Source organism: Panthera tigris, chromosome C1 (assembly GCF_018350195.1).
Source record: "Panthera tigris isolate Pti1 chromosome C1, P.tigris_Pti1_mat1.1, whole genome shotgun sequence".
In the NCBI taxonomy this organism is placed as follows: domain Eukaryota; kingdom Metazoa; phylum Chordata; class Mammalia; order Carnivora; family Felidae; genus Panthera; species Panthera tigris.
In genome coordinates this window covers 87,199,527-87,218,999 of record NC_056667.1, presented here as the reverse complement: position 1 = coordinate 87,218,999, position 19,473 = coordinate 87,199,527, and the positions used below count along the sequence as shown (strand labels likewise).

Sequence of the window (19,473 nt, the reverse complement as noted above, 5' to 3'; positions counted from 1 at the left end):
CTGACAGTATAATACTTCTTGTAATATAAAATAACATTTAAATACTTGCCTCTTAACCTTTACCCTACGTAAAAGTTAAGATGATTACCACTTTGTTATTAGTATTACCTGCAACTAACAAAATCGCCTGATATTTTTTCCTTTGCGAGGTAGTATGCACCTGAGGATATTCTGGAATATGACTATGAGTATGGGGAACCAGAGTATAAAGAGGCTGAATTTGTAACAGAGACACCCACTGTAGCTGAGGAGACAATAGCACAAACTGAGGTAAAAACAAAGTAGCACCTGTGTATATGGTGTCCTAGTGTTTGTCATTCCGTGGTTTCTTATGTCCGCTGTTCCTCAAACTCATTGTAAGCCTTTCATCCACCTGATTTCTGTGACCCAATAACTGTGATTCTTATTTGACAGTAGCTGCCCCGAAGGAATGATGCTCATTTTGCTTTGCTTGTCCTTCCTTTCATCCATGCCCTGCATTTCCCTTTTCACTGTATTTATGTTTTCCATTCCATCTTTCACCACGTTTTACAGAAAAAGAAATCCAATTTCAAAAAGAAGACGAGGACAGTGGCCACTAACTCAAAGGAAAAGTCCAAAAAGTTTACACCCCCTAAATCTGAAAAATTTGCATCCAAGAAGAAGAAAAGTTATCAAGCAACAGCAAAAGCCAAACTAGGGGTAAAGGTAGCAAAGAAAAAGCAATCAAGATCTCTCCTAGATAAGCTGGAAGATCTCTGATGATGAGTCATTGTCCTAACCCAACTAGATAAATCCTCATTTGGCTAATACGATAACCCAGTTAAATCATGTTTTTCCTAAATTGGGTATTACTTTACATTCTTAGAATTGTTTTTCTTTTGAATTTACCACTAGGCAAATATTGTTGATGATTTTCAAGAATACAACTATGGAACAGAGGAAAGTTACCAGACAGAAGCTCCTAGGCATGTATCTGGAACAAATGAGGTAAGCTCATTGACACTATTAAATCATAGCCCAGATTTTTTAAGCGTGTAATATTTCTAAATATACTTCACTCTGGAAGAATATAACTTGCGAGAAGTTCCATCTTTTTATTCCTTTATTGAGGTAAGAGAAACAATAGCATTGGCTCACTGTTACTAAATTAGTCCATTCAGGTTTACATGACTCTTTGCTTCATGCAGACACAAACTGATAAAACTGGATTGGCTGCTATCATTCTCTTCATTGCTCCTGGGATTGAGCAAGCTTCTCAACATGTTGTGATGAAGGGTATTCACAACATGATTTTTCTGTGAGGAGGAGACTCCTCTAAAGAGAAAATTGTATCATGAAATGATACAATTAGAATTTATTTCATCTGACCAATAATCATGCATTTTTATGACAGAGAACTTCTTTTTTTAACAGTATTTATTTTTTTAAGTGTATTTATTTATTTTGAGAGAGAGAGAGCACAAACAGGGAATGAATGGACAGAGAGAGAGAGAGGGAGAGAGAGAATCCCAAGTAGGCTCTACACTGTCGGCACAGAGCAAGATGCGGGGCTCGATCTCACAAACCGTGAGATCATGACCCGAGCTGAAATCCAGAGTTGGATGCTTACCTGACTAAGCCACCCAGGTACCCCGACAGCAAACTTCTTGAGAAAATTTAATCTTAGTGGATTTTAATAGCTATGTACATTTTCATACTTGTTAGGAGAATGATGTTAGTTATTATTAAACACACTATTAAAATAATGTGTCTTAACCTTTTCATTCTTTTCTATGAAAACGTTTAAGCACATACAGGTGTAAAGGTAACAATCTTCATATTATGCATATATTATTTCATATTATCCATACATTCATAATATTCATATTATCCATAATATATTTATATTATTACTCGTATTATTAAAAATATTATTCATAATGTATTCATATTGTGCGTACATTCATAATATTTCATATTATGATATATTCGTATCATGAAAAAATGAGTGTACAATTCAGTTTAAATTTGTGAACACCTGTCATACTGGGTATGAAGAATACCTGAATAATTTAGCTGTGAGAAGATTTATATAACATTTGTGTCAGTGAAGCAAATAAACCCAGTAGTGCATGACATACAAACACATACTTCAGAAAAATAACATTTTAGGGGGAGAACAGATTTTAAGTTTCATCTGGTCCAAATTTATCGTTTTTCAGAAATGGATGTCTTGATTCAAGATGCCTATTTATCTAACCAAATTTAACTAGCTTTTTAGTTCAGAGCTATGAACATAGCAATATTCAGTTTTTGGATAACACGCATTCTCTATAGATAGTGTATCCTCTTTGGCTAAGAATACAAAAATATTATGGTTACTAAATATTTTATTTTGGTTAACAATTGCTAAATTAACCATTTAGCTGCATTTTTATTCACATGATTTTGTGTACTACTACTTATTTATTCAATGCTATTTTGTCATCTAGATTCACTATGTCTTGGAAATCAAGTAACTTAAAAAATCCAAAAAGTAGCAAGATAAATTATTTCATTTGAACCTCATCAAGATCATTATATGGCTAAAAATTGCATAATAAATATGATTCAGATTTATGCTATTAATAAAGAATTACTTATGTGAAAAAGATAATTATACTAGGTCTATTTTTCTGTCTCTGAAGGAGTTTTATTGATATAAAATTCCCTTGTAAGTGCATATTTATTCTCTACCCTTTATGAGATTGTGCAGTGATATATTCTATTTCATTTCTTGAATTTCGAGGACTATAAGTTATATTTTACTTGCTTTAAAGAACTTTTTGGTGATATAATACTTCCTTATATACTATATACTCTAAAAATTGCTATGACAAGGCTCAATATTGACATTAATATTTTATTTTTGTGATTGAGAGTCAAATTTACATGGTTTTTCTGGTAGTAGTTATATTTCCTAATGATGATCTGTGAGATTTGAAAATTAAGCAAAGTTTTAACTGTGCATATTTCATTATTCAAATCTTAAACCATGAAGTAAATATAAAATTGACTAACAATTTTTTTTTTAATGGAGCAAGCAAATACACATGTTGGGTCCATGTGAATATTTGCAGTTTATTGGGAAAAGTACTTTGAAAGCAATATTTCCTTGTACATACCAACGTACAAAAATATTGCTTTCAATGATACTGAAAGGCTATCTTTTTCAGCCTTCAGGCTTGCTTGAGTAGCTTTTAAATTGCTTCTCGTCACATTCCATCAAACTGTAATTGCAAATGCTTACCTTGCTTTACTAACAGTAAACTTCATGTTCTTCAACTCTTTGCAACTTAAATTAATAGCCAAATCCAGTTGAAGAAGTATTTACTGAAGAATATCTAACTGGAGAGGATTATGATTCCCAGAGGAAAAATTCCGAGGATACACTATATGAAAACAAAGGAATAGACGGCAGGGACTCTGACCTCCTGGTAGATGGAGATTTAGGCGAATATGATTTTTATGAATATAAAGAATATGAAGATAAACCAACAAGCCCCACTAATGAAGAATTTGGTCCAGGTGTTCCAGCAGAAACAGATATCACAGAAACAAGCGTAAGTCAGTATTACGCTCTGTGTCATTGTATGTCTTATTTTTGGAGTATTTTCACATTTATCTTGATGTCTTTTCAGGTTTAAGATACAAGTTGTGTTTTTATGTAGATTTTGGATATTTATCACTACTAGGACACCTTGATAGATTCTTCCACATGGGAATCTACAGCAGTTGTATCTCTGCCTTCACTACCAGAGTCTTCATTTGAAAGTATAATCGTGAATAGAATTGTATCCGAATTGTATTATCATTGATAAAATTAAAATAGTCATTATTATTTGGGATAGTAAGTCTAATTTCTGAATTTTAGACTCTTTTATTTTTTAATTTTTAAAAATATTTTCTGGTGATGTTCAGTAGAGGTACCATATTTATTATTATTTTTTGTTTTTACCTTTGACCCCCTTCACCCATTTCTTCCACCCCTTACCCCCCACCTTTATTTTGTTAAATTCAATTTGATGATACTTGCTGCTTAGTGCCTTGGAATGATAATTGAGGTCTACAGATGTCTTTAACTTTCTATAATATGTCTTTAAGAAACAATTGTTTAATCTCATTCAAGATTTGTATTAATGTTTATCATGCTTTCCTTTTTATATTTTCAGTATCAAAACTTTTAATAGGTTTCTATTTTTAAAACACGTTTTAATAGGTTGTTTTTAAATGCACTTAGATGATTAAATTTTCTTAAAAAAAAAACCCAAAAAACCTTAAGTGGTCTTATTTACTTAAAGACAGGCTGCTTGAATTTTTCACTCAACAGATAAATGGCCACGGTGCATATGGAGAAAAAGGACAGAAAGGAGAACCAGCAGTAGTTGAACCTGTAAGTACTGTTGTGAATACATTGTAAAGGTTGGTAACAATGATTTAATTCATATTATGAGCCATCATCACCTTAAGTTATTATATGTTTATATAAATTAGTATATAAATTATTACATATATTATATATGTTTATAATATATAGCATATATATTATAAAAACTCTGATGTCCAAATATTTAAAATTTGCCGCAAAGAAGTGTTAGTGAGGTCATTTCTGGCAAGTAACACTTCAATCAGCCAAAAAATATAGATACATGAATTTTGGAATTTGAAAGTAACTGAAATTGTCTAGTCTAATTCTCTCATTTTACTCAACGAAGGAACCTGAGACCTAGAGAGTTTAAATAACTTTGCTGAGGTTCAAATGTTGGTGGTTGAGATATAACTAGACATTAGCTTTTCTAACTTCCTTCAATTTCTTTAACTTCGCATTATCAGAAATATATTATTTGACGTAGATACTTGTTTCATATCCAGATAACATCATGTAACAATATGAAAATATTCTTTTTAAAATCCACTTCCCGTTCTTCCATTGAAGAAAATGTGTAATTCACTCCAAAAGTGATTTTAAAATTCATATTAATGTTCTCACTACTCAAGATATTGGTAAAAAGCAATCCTACTGGAAAGCAATTTTACTATTGTTGTCCCTAATCAGCAACTCAGGAAAACTGTTACATTAGAAGTAAAGAAAATATGCTTAACTGTTTGCCTCAAGATCATGAAAATCCATTTCAGAAATTGCAAGGACATACACATTGAAAAACTGGGTAGAAGGAAAGTTATAGGTTAAAAAGATCTGGCTCTAAGGAGATTAGTGGCTATCTACTGTATTACTCCAAAATCTGATAAATCATGCCATATATTCATCAAAGAATTTTCAGATATTTTTCAGAATGAATTTGCCCTTATTACAAAAAATTACAATCATGTTTTTAAGTGATAAAATAATTTCTGGAAGTAGAATCATAAACATTGTGGAATGAGTTTTTTTATCCTGAGATAGTACTCTATTCTCTTATCTATTTAGGAGCTTATCTCATGTTTATGCCCGATTCTTTTGCTTGGACTTTTTTCCCTTTTCCCTGAATGAAAGTGCTTAGATGCCACCTAACTTCCATACTTTGATTCAAACTGTAAATAGTTATTAAATCCTGGCTTTGTGTCAGGCATTATTCTGGGTGCCAGGGAGAACTTGGTCAAACGTCTTTGTTTTGTCCTTCTAGGGAGAACTTAGCATATTTTCCTTTTAGTATTACTTTTCTGAATATTTATTCCTTTTCTAATTAGTTCACAGATTCTCTGAGGACAAGGGCTATGTTTCCTATCATTTTAAATTCCCTCCCTTCCCCATAGAAAACTGTTTATAATTGATTTTATATGGTAGAAATAGAGAATTTACTTTTTAAAATGCAATGATGTACTTTGTTAGAGCTGCTTAGACGAGAGGTTACAGGTTACATTTCCCTAGAAATGAATCTCTATCTTGTTTTATTATAGGGTATGCTTATTGAAGGACCACCAGGGCCTGCAGGACCTGCGGTATGTAAATGTGTTGAGATTATTTTCATCTTGATTTTTTAAATAATCAGATATAACATTTCTATTACATTATTGAATTTATATATTTTATACTAATTTGAGTATTGAATTATAGAGGCAAACATTTTTTTCAGAGGGCCTGATGGCCTTAAATTGCTTTCTGATTTGGCTATCCAAATGTTATTCTTTTGAGAGCAGTGGAATTAAATTTTGTTTAATTTCTTTTGGAGGGGGCTTCAATATCTCTGCATCCTCTAACCTCATTTTCAACTTTCTATCTGAAAGTTATGATAGTGAAAAAAAATTCTTGTTTCCATTAAAGAGGTAAAGATATATCTCAATAGATGGAGTTGAGAATTCTAAGTAGACAGTAGCAGCCTTATCTGTACTTCCAAATGGAGTGATTATCAGCTTCCATTGTCACTTCCTAGGAAGGCTCATGTTGCTCAGTGTGTCTTTATTCTCAGATAGTTGTACTGATCTGACAGAAATCTCTATCTTTTGTGGAATTAAATTCTTGTCATCTGAAATGAATATGTTATACTGATACCTTTAAATACTTTTTATCCAGAAAATGTAAAAATGCCTCCAGGCTAAGTGATTTCTACATTTCAACTTTGTTATCACATTTTTGAGGTCTAATTGTCTGAATGTACCATTTGTTCATTAAGAACTGGGAACCAACTTCTACTTCAGTGACTTTGTATTGGTGTGTTCTCCTTTCCTGTATTTCCTTGGAATATTTACCTGTACCCTGAGAGCAGCTTCATAGAGGAAGAGTTAAGCTAGCTACAGAGTGGTTCCTATGTATTGTCTTTTTATAGGAAGATAAATAGGGAAATTGATTGGAAGACCAGTGTATATTTATGAAATATAAAATGAGCTTTTCTTGGATTTTGGTAGGATGAATTTGCCTGAATGATAATGAGATCAGGAATCTGACTCAGATCATGGTTTGTTTCTCTATAGGGTCTTATGGGTCCCCCAGGTCTACAAGGCCCCACTGGACCCCCTGGTGACCCTGGAGAGAGGGTAAGTGAAGGGACTCTTTATAACAAAAGAATATAACATAAATCAAAATCATTAAAATATATTTCACAAGTTAAGCATGTTATCTTTCTCATGAGAGAGGAGGAAGCCTGTGAACTCAATGTGCAACATTTTGGTTAAATTTTCTAACTATAATTTTAGAAGTGAGGATAAAGAATGTGCACTTATCTATGTTATAATTAATAAGAAAACTTTTATTTTCAATAAATTGCAATGCTGAGATAAACCTGTTACATTAGATTCAGTTATTTAATCTGAATTGAAACCCGTTTTCCACAAACTGTGATGACTATTTAGCTGGGTTCTGATAAACTGAGTTAGTAAGCCTGAATTCTAATTTGAAGAGCATGTCCTGGATAACATGGTGGAATAGGCCATTTGTGTTAAGTCTGTACAAACTCTTCTTGTAAAACCCCTTCCCTTTTTTTCCTCCATCCTTGAATAGCCAATAACTTCGTGCATGATTAAAATCCTGTGAAAGTAGGGAAATGAAAAACAACCCTTTCTAGGTATACTTACTAAAAGGAGATTAACCAACAAAGGAGGGACAAATGCAAATTAGTTAATGTAGACTAATGTTATTAAAGGTTATTCTGTTTCTAATAAATTTTTTTTAATTTATTTATTAATTTTGCTGATTTACTTTCCTAGGGCCCCCCAGGACGTCCTGGCTTACCAGGGGCTGATGGTCTACCTGGTCCTCCTGGGACCATGTTAATGTTACCGGTATGTTTTCTTTTTTTAATGCTGTAAAGATGATTTAACATTTCATCATCTTATTGCTGAAAAACATTGTTGAACTGTATTACAGAGCAATTAACTAAAAACCATTGTATGTGGTAGAGATATTTGAAATCATGCAGCCTTTAGAAATTCTAGAAAATTTTATTAAAACAAAATTCTAGTAAACATCAATCTCTGTGTTAGAGCAAAGGTTTCATTATTTCATTAGGCTTTTTTTTTTTTTTTTTTTTTTGAGACAGAGAGGGCTCAAGTGAGTGAGGGGCAGAGAGAGAGGGAGAAAGAAAATCCCATGAGGGGCAGAGAAAGAGTGAGAGAGAGAGAGGAAGAGAAAGAGAAGTACGGGGCTTAAGCTCACCAGAAGTGGGGCTCCAGCTAAGTCAATGTGGGACTCGAACTCATGAACTGTGAGATCATGACCTGAGGCTGTCAGATGCTTAACCAACTGAGCCACCCAGGCGCCCTTCACTGTTTGATTAGACTTTGACAACAAAGCTTACAGGTTGCTCTTCGTATTTCCAGTCATGTGCTTTATCCTGAGTCGTATGATTAACATACATTTCATGTGATACTTAACATAATATTAATATGCTATTTATCACCATAGATACAATAGTTGATACTTTTAAAAGAAGATATATCTGTAGGGTCATTATTCATTGCTCAAAAATTGTTTGACCATAAGATTGCTTTTTAAAATTGACCTTGTTCTCTGGGGGAAAAAGTGTGATTTATTTGTTTAAATGTAATAAAATTTCAAGTAATAATCATGTAGAGTAAGAAATTGACTCATGCTGCATTTGGAATTAAATTTAAGAAAGCTTTAGAATTTTAGAATTTTATGGAAGGATACAGGGAGGGTGAGTTTCTTATTATAATTATTTGAGAAACAGTAAACAAATGAGTATATCTCAAGGAAGATTTCCTCCGTGTTCATACAGATTCTAGAAGTTTTGCTCAACAAAATAACAATTGATCTATAAACACCAATGAACTGAACACACTTGGACTTTTTACAAATGAGTGAATAGAAATGGGTAGCATTTGTGCAGGTAAAATATATGGTGACTTATTTCAGATTTTTCAAAGATTATGGAATATAAAATTGGAAGTCTTGGGGCACCTGGGTGGTTCAGTCAGTTAAGCATCGACTTTGGCTCAGGTCATGATCTCAGGGTTGGTGTGTTCGACCCCCCGCATCAGGCTCTGTGCTGACAACTCAGAGCCTGGAGCCTGCTTCAGATTCTGTGTCTCCCTCTTTCTCTGCCCCTCCCCCGCACACACTCTGTGTCTCTCTCTTTCTCAAAAATAAATAAACATTAAAATGAATGAATGAATGAATGAGTGAATGAATGAAAATTGGAAGTCTCTTTTCTATAAATGGTAAAACATGGTCTAGGGAACTTGTGATATGGGCAGGAGAATCCCCCAAAAAATCTAGGTATCTTGATTCATAATAAAGTTATCTTGTACTTTTATAAAACCACACCATTTTCAGTAAGCAGTTTTTTATATAGTAATTAAGGCACCTATTTGAAAATGGCTAATTTTGAGCTTCTTTATTTTCTTAGTTTCGTTATGGTGGCGATGGTTCCAAAGGACCAACCATCTCTGCTCAGGAAGCTCAGGCACAGGCGATTCTTCAGCAGGCTCGGGTAAGAAGGAATAAACATGTATTCCTATAAACTGATATATGTCAGATTGTGTGTGTATGCACATGTGTGCATGCTTGTGTGTGTGTGTGTGTGTGTGTGTGTGTGTGTGTGTGTGTGTGTGTGTCTGCACCTGGAGGATGCTACTATTATAAACAAAACACTTCTGAAAAGTGCATTGAATTTTAGCTATAAAAATTGCTAAGATTATATCTATTTTTCCAGTGAGAATATTTTCTTTAATTGAATACTAAAATTAAATGATTGACCCTGGCAGCATTGCCATATATAATTCTGGCAATAACACACAAACAATAACACACATTTTTCTAAAATTTTTTCAGAGTACTGATGGATTTATACCTAGCACTTTTTCACATACAGTTTTTCTCTGCTAAGACAGAATTTGATGATTAAAAAAAAGTAAGAGAAGAAGGTTTGAAATAATTTTTTCCTCCTAATCTCCTAAATTATTCAGGATATCCTGAACAAGCCAGCAAATTAAGTTTTTTAAGCATTATCATATAGGAAAGAATCCTTCAAATATGTATTTAAGTTCTAATTGTTATAATCTATAGTGTTTTTGCAAAATCCATTTAGTTTATAGATCCTTCATTAGCTGAAAGCTTCCACTGTCTCTATCTTATACAGATTTTATACATGAGGAAATCTTATCTTATACATGTCTTATACATAAGGAAATTTAAATAGTGGACAAGGAAAGAGTTGAAAGTCATATAATACTTTTATTTGTAGTAGGGGTTTTGGTTTTTTTAAGGAAAAAGGAAATAAATGGCTCACATTTGGTATGGATACAATTACCCACTTTCTAAGTGCTATAAATCATTTCTGTGATAACTTTGTATAAGTTTATGAATATATAAAATTTATCATTTGTGTATTTTATACACATATAGTTTTATTGTGTATGTGTATAAAATATCTGAAAACATAAGTGAAGGTTGCAATTCACTCTCATATTTATTTATATATTTACTAAATCTATTAATCTGCAAAGATTCCATTATTTGATTATATCCTGTATAAAGACAGAAAACTTTAAGTGTTTTTTGACCTTGGCATAACACATCCCTAAAAATATTTAAAATAATTTGCTAATGATTCCTACAATTCATCTTATAATTTATATTACTTTCAACAAACTTAAGGTAATTATTTGAGCTTAAATGTTTTATGAGGCCATTAAATTCCTCCTTTTATTAGTCCTTTTATCCTACTTGTAAATAGGTAGCAAGCATTATAATTCCCATTTTTCAGATATTTAATCTCAAGGATTAAGAAGTATATTGTCAAAAATCTCATGGTGAGTCAGTAGTGGAACCTTGGAGATCCTAATGTTTTTATCTTGTGCACTTTTCTAATATGATTTTACATATTGTTTCTATTACAGTATTATTTTTGATATCTGTTTTGATAATCTAAATATTCATCTTTTGGAATCACTAATATTCAAAAATAGCTCACCATACTAATTTAACATCTATTAAATATTTATCCTTTGTACTCCACTTGTTCCAGCTTTTCAAATATGCTAATTTCACATTTCTAATATTCAGTATCAATAGTGCATGTGATCAATCTATCATGCCTATGATTATACAAAATGAATGTGTTTTTCTTGTAATGTTAAATTTGAGATTTGTTAAAAAGAAGTGTATGAGCATATTTTCTGATCAATTTTGCTTGCTATCTGGCTTTAATTGTCAATAGTTTTTCCTAAATATTGCTAGAAACTTTTTATTTCAAGCACCTCAAATTGTTCATCTCTAAAAGGATTTTCGATGATAATTGTGCCAACATGTTTAAGAGAAGTCTATATGTTATTGTGAAGTATGCTTCAGAGTAGAAAAATTACATAATATTAGATTTCTTGTACTGAAATCTATTTTAACTTTTATTATTGAATAAATCATAATAGTATATGGTACAAGATTGTATACAAGCTATAACAGTTGAGAGCAAATCTGCTAGATCATTTGTCATTCTAGAAGCTTGTAATTCTTCAGTTATCAGGCACTCTTTCTAGCATGTAGCTAATATACCTTTGTTTATTACCTGTTACTTACAGGTAGCTTGTGCAAATGAATATTGTGGTTTACTATTCTTGTCCAAAAAGGGCGTCCCTGAGTTTGATATACTTTATTTTCTAGATTGCTCTGAGAGGTCCACCTGGCCCAATGGGTCTAACTGGAAGACCGGGTCCTGTGGTAGGTTACTCAATAAGATAATGTGTGTTTAAATTTACATAGTAGTATTTCCTTGTGCAACTTTGGCCAAGCATTGTTCATATTTCTAGCTGATAAAAATAGGATATGCATATCTACCTATGCTTGATTTTGTTCCTCTTTTTAAAGTCTATTTCAATTTAGTCCTCAGTAAGTTTTGATAAAAAAAAAGTTTCAATGAAGAATTTTCAAATCAAATAAATACAGTGAAAAAAACAATTGAGTCACGTGTCTATTAATTTTTGAAGTATAATTATAATTTATTTGCATAACATTCCAAGTTATTAAAATTCAGTTTTACATTAAATTATTGAGACTTGATTTTATGTTAAATAGAATTTTCATTAAAAAAGAAAAAAGTATTTGAAGTCAGTTAAATTATTCCATAATTTGGGAAGCAAGCAGGATACTTGGCTTAAACTTCAGTTTGCCTTCCCTATTCCACAAAGTACTTCAGATATTAGAGAAATTAATTTGTCTTCTGGAGACTCTTGGAAAATGACAGTGTTTTATTTTTCCATACAAGCTTGCTAACAAGCTAATATTTTCCAAGTGGTTTTTAATATAAAAAATCTTCAAATATTTTGAAACTTTTACCAAATGTTGAGCAGTGTAGCAATTCACAAAAAACACAAAGGTTCTTTTCAAGTCATGTTTTTCCTTAAGGGAAAAGAAGACTGCATGAGTCAAACCTTGCTTCTGATTGATCTTACAATTAATTAAATAAATAATTTCTCTCTTAAATATTTATTTTTCTATATAAAGAGCTATTCCTCCTGTTCTTTCATATGATTTTATATGCTTTCAGTATGTTTTATTGAAATAATGGTATTTATAGAAATTATTACTATGAACATTAAAATCTTAACATGTGATTTACTTAGTAGACACAGCAAAATAATTTTATTCAAGTTTACATCAAGTGAATAGTCTTCTAATTATTTAGTTTGTTTTACTGATCTTATTAGAGTGATAAATAGTTTTCTTCATGTATTTTATTCAAAGGTTTGTTAATGTAGTTTACATAAACTATGGTAATCTTAATTCAGTCTTAAAATTTGTACATCTTATATATTTTGAAGGGGCATACACTCAATCATATGGGCTCATGTAGAACATATGTTCTGGCAAAGTAATAAACATGGAAGATTCTATGTTACTTAACAAAGGAAGAAATGAAGTTAATACTTCATTGTTAGTGATAACTCAAATTTACGACTAAGGAAAGTCAGCAGTATGCAAATGTTTTATAAATCTGCGGCAGAAGAATTATCTATATATTTTATTTAAAAAAAAAGCTCCTGGGCCCTTAACTTGAGATTCTGATGATAAAGGTTCAGGGTTCAAAGTGACAAACTATATTTTTAATGAGTGCACCAGGCAGATTCTTACAGTCAAGCATGTTTGGGAAATACTGCCATATGTTACATAATTTAAAAATATCAGTCAAGGATCTCTAAAACTGCATTTTCCAAAGGAATTTTCCTATGTATCATCCTGACAAGCATAAGCTCAGCAGATCTGTAGAGGGTCAGGGCAGTGATGAGCAGAAGCAGTGAAAGCATTTTCATTAACAGTTCCTGTTTTCACCACCCGTTTGAGGGTCAGCCATTCCCAGTTTGTTGGCAGAAAGGAAACATTGGCAACCATGTACACATTCTTAGTGTCAAACATCGGATACAAGACTAATTAATTTTACTACCTAAGCCTTTGTTGTGGAAAGTGTTAGCTTCCTTAAATATTAAAGGTAGGTATTGAGAGAAAAACATCATATTGTTTCTTTTCAGTTTTCTCCTCTATTATCCTTTGCTCCAAAGCATCAAATCACTAGAGACTGTCAAATTCTAGAGTCTTAAAGTATTTTATATAAAAGAAACAGAGTCAGGGCGCTTGGGTGGCTCAGTCAGCTAGTCATCCGACTTCGGCTCAGGTCATGATCTCACCACTTGCGAGTTCAAGTCCCACGCTGGGCCAGATCTGTGCTGACAGCTCAGACCCTGGAGCCTGCTTCAGATTCTGTCTCTCTCTCTCTCTCTCTGCTCCTCCCCCACTCATTCTGTCTCTCAAAAATAAAATAAAACATTTAAAAAACATTTTAAAAAAGAAACAGAGTCTACATCACTATATTAAGATACAAACATATGCATTCTTCCAATGAAAAATTCTTAATTCAATTGTTTTTTTCAATTGCTTTTCTAGACAAATGGAGGCTTATAAATATGCAAGAAACATAGAAAATATTGTGGTTATTTTCGAATTCTGTTACTGTCAATTATTGCATGATAATTTTTAGAGTGTTTAGACAAAGTAATTATAATTTGTTGAGTAGGTAGTCCTTATATAGAGAGAATATAATGCAATAAATTAATTAAAAACAAATTGACTATCCTATAATTGTGTTCAACTCATTGATTCATAATCTGATTTAATATAGAATCCCAGGTTTTCTCTTGAAAAAACTTAGTTGCAAGAATTCTTAATTAGGAACTTGAAAGCTATTATTCTATAATTTTTAAGATTAGAATATTCCTGTTATTTGACTTTTTTGTATTTTTTAGGAGTCAGATTAATAGTTATTTTACTTTGGAGCCACCAGGAGGCTCTAGATAGCTAACATTTTCAGACTTAGCACAATTTTGATCTTTTTGTATGATGATTCAATGCACTATTATTTGAATATGTATTGATTTAAATAAATCAGAAACTTCTTAAACACCTAAAATATACTTCTTCAGTACAAAGTAACTATTATCACCACGTTTAATTTTAATGTCCTAAAGCTTTTTAGGGGAATAGACAGTCTGGTATTTATTTTTAAAACCCACAACACTTTTATAAATTGATTTTATATTTTTTCCAGTTAATGTGCTAGGTTTTTGTTGCACTTTTTGAGTTATGTATACATTTGTAAGAAGTTTTTGTCATAAAGACTTATTCTTCTGGGAAATAAACAAACCATTTTGGGAAAAAATGCTTTGACGTTATTTCAGGACAATTATAATGATGGTGGTAGCATCTGTTCTTGACATTTTATTGCTATAGAATTCAGTGTCTGAGAAATTTCTGAGTATAAAAGCAATAACATTTCACCAAGTCCTGGCTGTATAAATGGATTCAGCACATACCTGATTCAGTAAAAATGTGTTGCCTCTGTACTGCATCACAGCTTAATAATAAATAATGCCTTGTGTATTATCATAAGTACTTGATGGTACACACATTAAAGAAAATTTCAATGTGATTTCTCATGAAATTGGCTTCTGTGTAATTATGTGTAAAATGGAGACTTAAAATGCAGCTTTCACACTGAATACATTCAAAATCTGAGAAAAGATGTATTTCAATGAAAAGACTTAAAATTTTATTGTATTAATTAATAAAATTATACTAATTTGATGAAATATATGTGGAACAGTGTTTAACCATTTCATGTGAAAATGGTAGGATGAAATTGGTTAGGGAATTATTGCTCAATTAAATTATTATATCCTTACTTTTTCTCTGCAGGGGGGCCTGGTTCATCTGGTGCCAAAGGTGAGAGTGGTGACCCAGGTCCTCAGGTAAAAAAACTAATGTATTTCACTTATCTTATTTTTGACTTCATTTTATCCAGTAGGATAATTGAAGTATCTGCCATCTGTTTTATGAGTAAAGAAATTACTTACATTACTTTTAAGTTCACATCACCTCCTTTAATTGAAAAATCCCTAGTGGCCAGTTGACTGCCAATAACTTGATTAATTTAAACAATATTAAAAGAAGATAATAAGCTGGGATGGGAAAGGCTTGATAGTAATAGGCCTTCAGAATCTTAAACTGGCTTGAGATTGTACAGAGCAGAGAATTACTGCAGTTGTACTACTTAGAGGCCCTGTCTCAAACCCACGATATTTTCTGTGGAAAGTGAACCTAGCATATACTTTCAGAAACAATATTTAACATACTTAAAAGAAGCTAACTTCAAACCTTTTGTAGAACTGAGGAAATTATGAGAATTGAAAACATCTGAGCTGAAATTTCAAAAACAGATCTTAGGTTATATTACATGATACCAAGTTAAAAGTATTATCTTTCCTTTAATGATAATAAGTAGAAACATTCGATATAAGCACATTAGGAAGTATACTCATTCTAGAAAACAGAAAAACAAAATGTGACGTTTTAAAAATACATTTATTTTTATCTTTATTTTTTAAATGTTTATTTGTTTTTGGAGGAGAGAGAGAATGCGAGCGGGGGAGGGGCAGAGAGAGTGGGAGACACAGAATCCAAAGCAGACTCCAGGCTCTGAGCTGTCAGCACAGAGCCCAGCAGGAGGCTTGAAATCAGGAGCTGTGAGATCATGACCTGAGTCAAAGTCAGATGCTTAACTGACTGAGCCACCCAGGTGCCCCCCAAATACATTTATTTTTAAATGAAAATACTTCTACTTTTTTTTTTTTTACATTTGTTTATTTATTTTGGAGAGACAGAGAGAGACACAGCATGAGCAGGGGAGGGGCAGAGGGAGAAGGAAACAGAATCTGAAGCAGGCTTCAGGCTCTGAGCTGTTAGCACAGAGCCCAACGCTGAGCTTGAACTCATGAACCATGAGATCATGACCTGAGCTGAAGTAGGACACTTAACTGATTGAGTCACCTAGGTGCCCTAAATGAAAATATTTCTTGATATACTCAATAAATAGAAATTCAGATTGCGCTGAAGGAACTCTCAAGTGGCCGTCCACTAATTATTTTTCTTTTCCTTAAAATTACTTTTATTTTGGGGGACACCTGGGTGGCTCAGTCGGTTGAATGTCTGACTTCAGCTCAGGTCATGATCTCACTGTTCCAAGCCCCATGTCGGGCTCTGTGCTGACAGCTCAGAGCCTGCAGTCTGCTTTGGATTCTGTGTCTCCTTCTCTTTGCCCCTCCCCAGCTTGCACTCTGTCTCTGTCTCTCAAAAATAAATAAATGTAAAAAAATCTTTTTTAATAAAATTAATTTTATTTTTAAAATATTACAAGGTGAAAATGAATTTCAACACCAGTGTATATTCATTGTAACCACTACCATAATCATCAGGAGAGAGAACGGCTCAATAACCTAAATAATTTCTTGGAGCCAACACTTAATGATCACATCTCCTCCTCCACCCTTAATACCTGACAGTCACTGATCTTTTCTTTATTACTACACTTTTATCTTTTCAAGAATACTGTACAAATGAAATCATGCATTATGTAACCTTTGAAGACTGGCTTCTTTCATTTACCATGGTGCCTTTGAGATTCATCACAGTTGATAAGTGCATCAATAGTTCATTCTTTTTTGTTGCTGAGTGTTATTCGTTTATATGGTTACACCACAATTTGTTTTGGAATTAGAAAAAAATCAAAGAAAATTGAGAAGGATATTTGGGTCATTCAGAACATGGCAGCCTTCTATTTCATGCTTGGTTAATATTGCCAGAGGGGTATGGAAAGCATTGGAACTTAACTGAGAATTGCATAAAAATACTGAAGTGTCACTATATGAAAGTCTAGGGAGCTTAATCTTTTGCAAAATTTGTAAATTTTTCATCAAATTTACCCCTTTATAAAATAGTTGAATCTGAAAACATTTTGCAGTAGTTTTTGTGGCTTTTGTGGCTTTCCTTGACTCAAGTCCAGAGAGATACAATATCAAGTGAAGAAGGATCATTTTCATTAAAAACTAAGATTTGTCCTGTTAGTATTGCCCTTTGCTTTCCAGCTGAGATATAGGGTAGAGTCATTTCACAACAATAATTTTCTTAGAAAGGTATATTCTTTTAAACTCCAATTATTAGATAACCTTAATTTCATATTTCTATAACCAACATTTTACAAGGATGATAAAAAATATTTGTAATTTCAAATGTGTGTTACATTTGCTACCACACTCATCATATGCATAGTGTTTAAATTAACTTTAAAAAGGATATAAAGGCCTATATAATGTTTACTCTAGAACTACATTTGATCTATTATTAAATGTGTAATTTTATTTTTAAAAAAAAATTTTTTTTAACGTTTATTTATTTTTGAGACAGAGAGAGACAGAGCATGAACAGGGGAGGGGCAGAGAGAGAGGGAGACACAGAATCTGAAACAGGCTCCAGGCTCTGAGCTGTCAGCACAGAGCCCGACGCGGGGCTCGAACTCACAGATGGCGAGATCATGACCTGAGCCGAAGTCGGATGCTCAACCGACTGAGCCACCCAGGCGCCCCAATGTGTAATTTTATTTTGAAAAACATGTAGATCAATCCCCACAAAAGACATTGTTTGTTGACATAACATTGTATTCTACTGCTCCAAGAAAGAAACATACTGAGAATATTTAACCTTTGATCTGAAATGACATGGTTCCAGACAATAATTTGCATTAGGGATCACCAAATCATCCTGCAGCATTTTGTAGGTGATTGAGAGAAAAATGTATCAGTCACTATGCTAAGTTGTAGGAGTATAATGGAGAAAAGACAGATGTAATCTAAAACCACCACAGCAGTTAACAATTTAATGGGAGATTCAATTATGAAAAATGGCAATTATAATCCATGTGATAAGTCAAATAAAAGAATAAATACGTAGGAGAGAATCTCCAAAAAATAAAGGGAAAGATGAAGAAAAAGTGATTGGAAAGAAAAGAGAAAATAGATGGGTAGTTAAGAGTGTTTTCAAGGGAAATGTAAAAAAACTCAAGTTTTTGAGAATAAAATGAGTAGTTGAGGAATTTTTTAAATGTTAAAATATCACTTTTTATTACTTTTATTTAAATGTAATCAGCTGTCTCTAGAAATTTAACAAAATAATATGACTCTTTTTTGTGGCAAGAAGCCTTTTAGAAAAATTATTCTTTTGTCTTCTGCTTTATCTGAGCTTTTACATAAGAAATAATTTTCTTTATTTTAAAGTGATTAAGGTAAAGCTAAGAGAACATACATTTCTAAAACCATCTCTCTCAATGTGATTCAGTTTATTGATCAAAAATTCCATAAAATGAATAAATTATGATGTTTTGATATAGGGCCCTCGTGGTGTTCAAGGTCCACCTGGTCCAACGGGAAAACCTGGAAAAAGGGTATGACTGGTTTTTATTGTGTATTTTGAGGGCATCTGAAATCATCAGTTATCTTGTTTGTTGTTGTTGTTGTTGTTGTTGTTGTTTTGTGCCAGTAGGAATCCTTTTTGCTTAGTCATGTTCTTGGCATTATCAGGGTCGTCCGGGTGCTGATGGAGGAAGAGGCATGCCCGGAGAACCTGGGGCGAAGGTCAGGAGCTCACACATTTGTATATTCAGATCTTGTATGTCAGTTCACCTCTGAAAATTTTATATTTTAAAACAGAGTTTCTTGATATCAATGAATATTTCACAATTAAATTACAGTATAGAATTAGATTTGGAATATGACGATGATGATGATGATGTTTATTTTACAGGGTGATCGAGGATTTGATGGACTTCCGGGTCTGCCAGGTGACAAAGGTCACAGGGTAAGATATACTGTTCTGTTACTTTGCATACAGGGACAATATAGGAATGTTATGAACTATTTTAGAATCATTGGACTTTAAGAAATAAAAAATAATAATTTAAATATTTGTAAAGACAATAATTTAGTAAATTACTGCATCTACTATATACTGGAAGAAAGAGAAGTAGAATTACAATGTAGAATTACACATGTAATACCAATATGAGTTCTTTAATTATTTTTAGACATTAATCATGCAAATATAAGTTCTGGCATAATCTTTATGTACATGTATGTGGAAGATATATTTATAGAAAGACAAGAGTGGAGATTTAATTTTGCCTCTTATTTTTTGATAATCACCTT

The 19,473-nt window shown here is 32.4% G+C and overlaps 1 protein-coding gene across 2 annotated transcripts in view; it reads left to right on the top strand.

Moving 5' to 3' along the window:
• The window catches only part of COL11A1 (collagen type XI alpha 1 chain), a 224,562-nt gene that overhangs the window by 90,455 nt on the left and 114,634 nt on the right, over positions 1-19,473 (top strand). The window contains exons 9-22 of one of the 2 annotated variants that reach the window (XM_042998028.1): positions 154-270; positions 535-681; positions 877-969; positions 3,309-3,563; positions 4,331-4,393; positions 5,899-5,940; positions 6,910-6,972; positions 7,642-7,716; positions 9,303-9,386; positions 11,555-11,611; positions 15,136-15,189; positions 18,660-18,713; positions 18,850-18,903; positions 19,073-19,126. In XM_042998028.1, coding sequence (XP_042853962.1) covers positions 154-270; positions 535-681; positions 877-969; positions 3,309-3,563; positions 4,331-4,393; positions 5,899-5,940; positions 6,910-6,972; positions 7,642-7,716; positions 9,303-9,386; positions 11,555-11,611; positions 15,136-15,189; positions 18,660-18,713; positions 18,850-18,903; positions 19,073-19,126 — 1,212 coding nt within the window. The remainder of the gene's footprint in view (positions 1-153; positions 271-534; positions 682-876; positions 970-3,308; positions 3,564-4,330; positions 4,394-5,898; positions 5,941-6,909; positions 6,973-7,641; positions 7,717-9,302; positions 9,387-11,554; positions 11,612-15,135; positions 15,190-18,659; positions 18,714-18,849; positions 18,904-19,072; positions 19,127-19,473) is intronic. The other variant, XM_042998029.1, reaches the window with a different exon arrangement.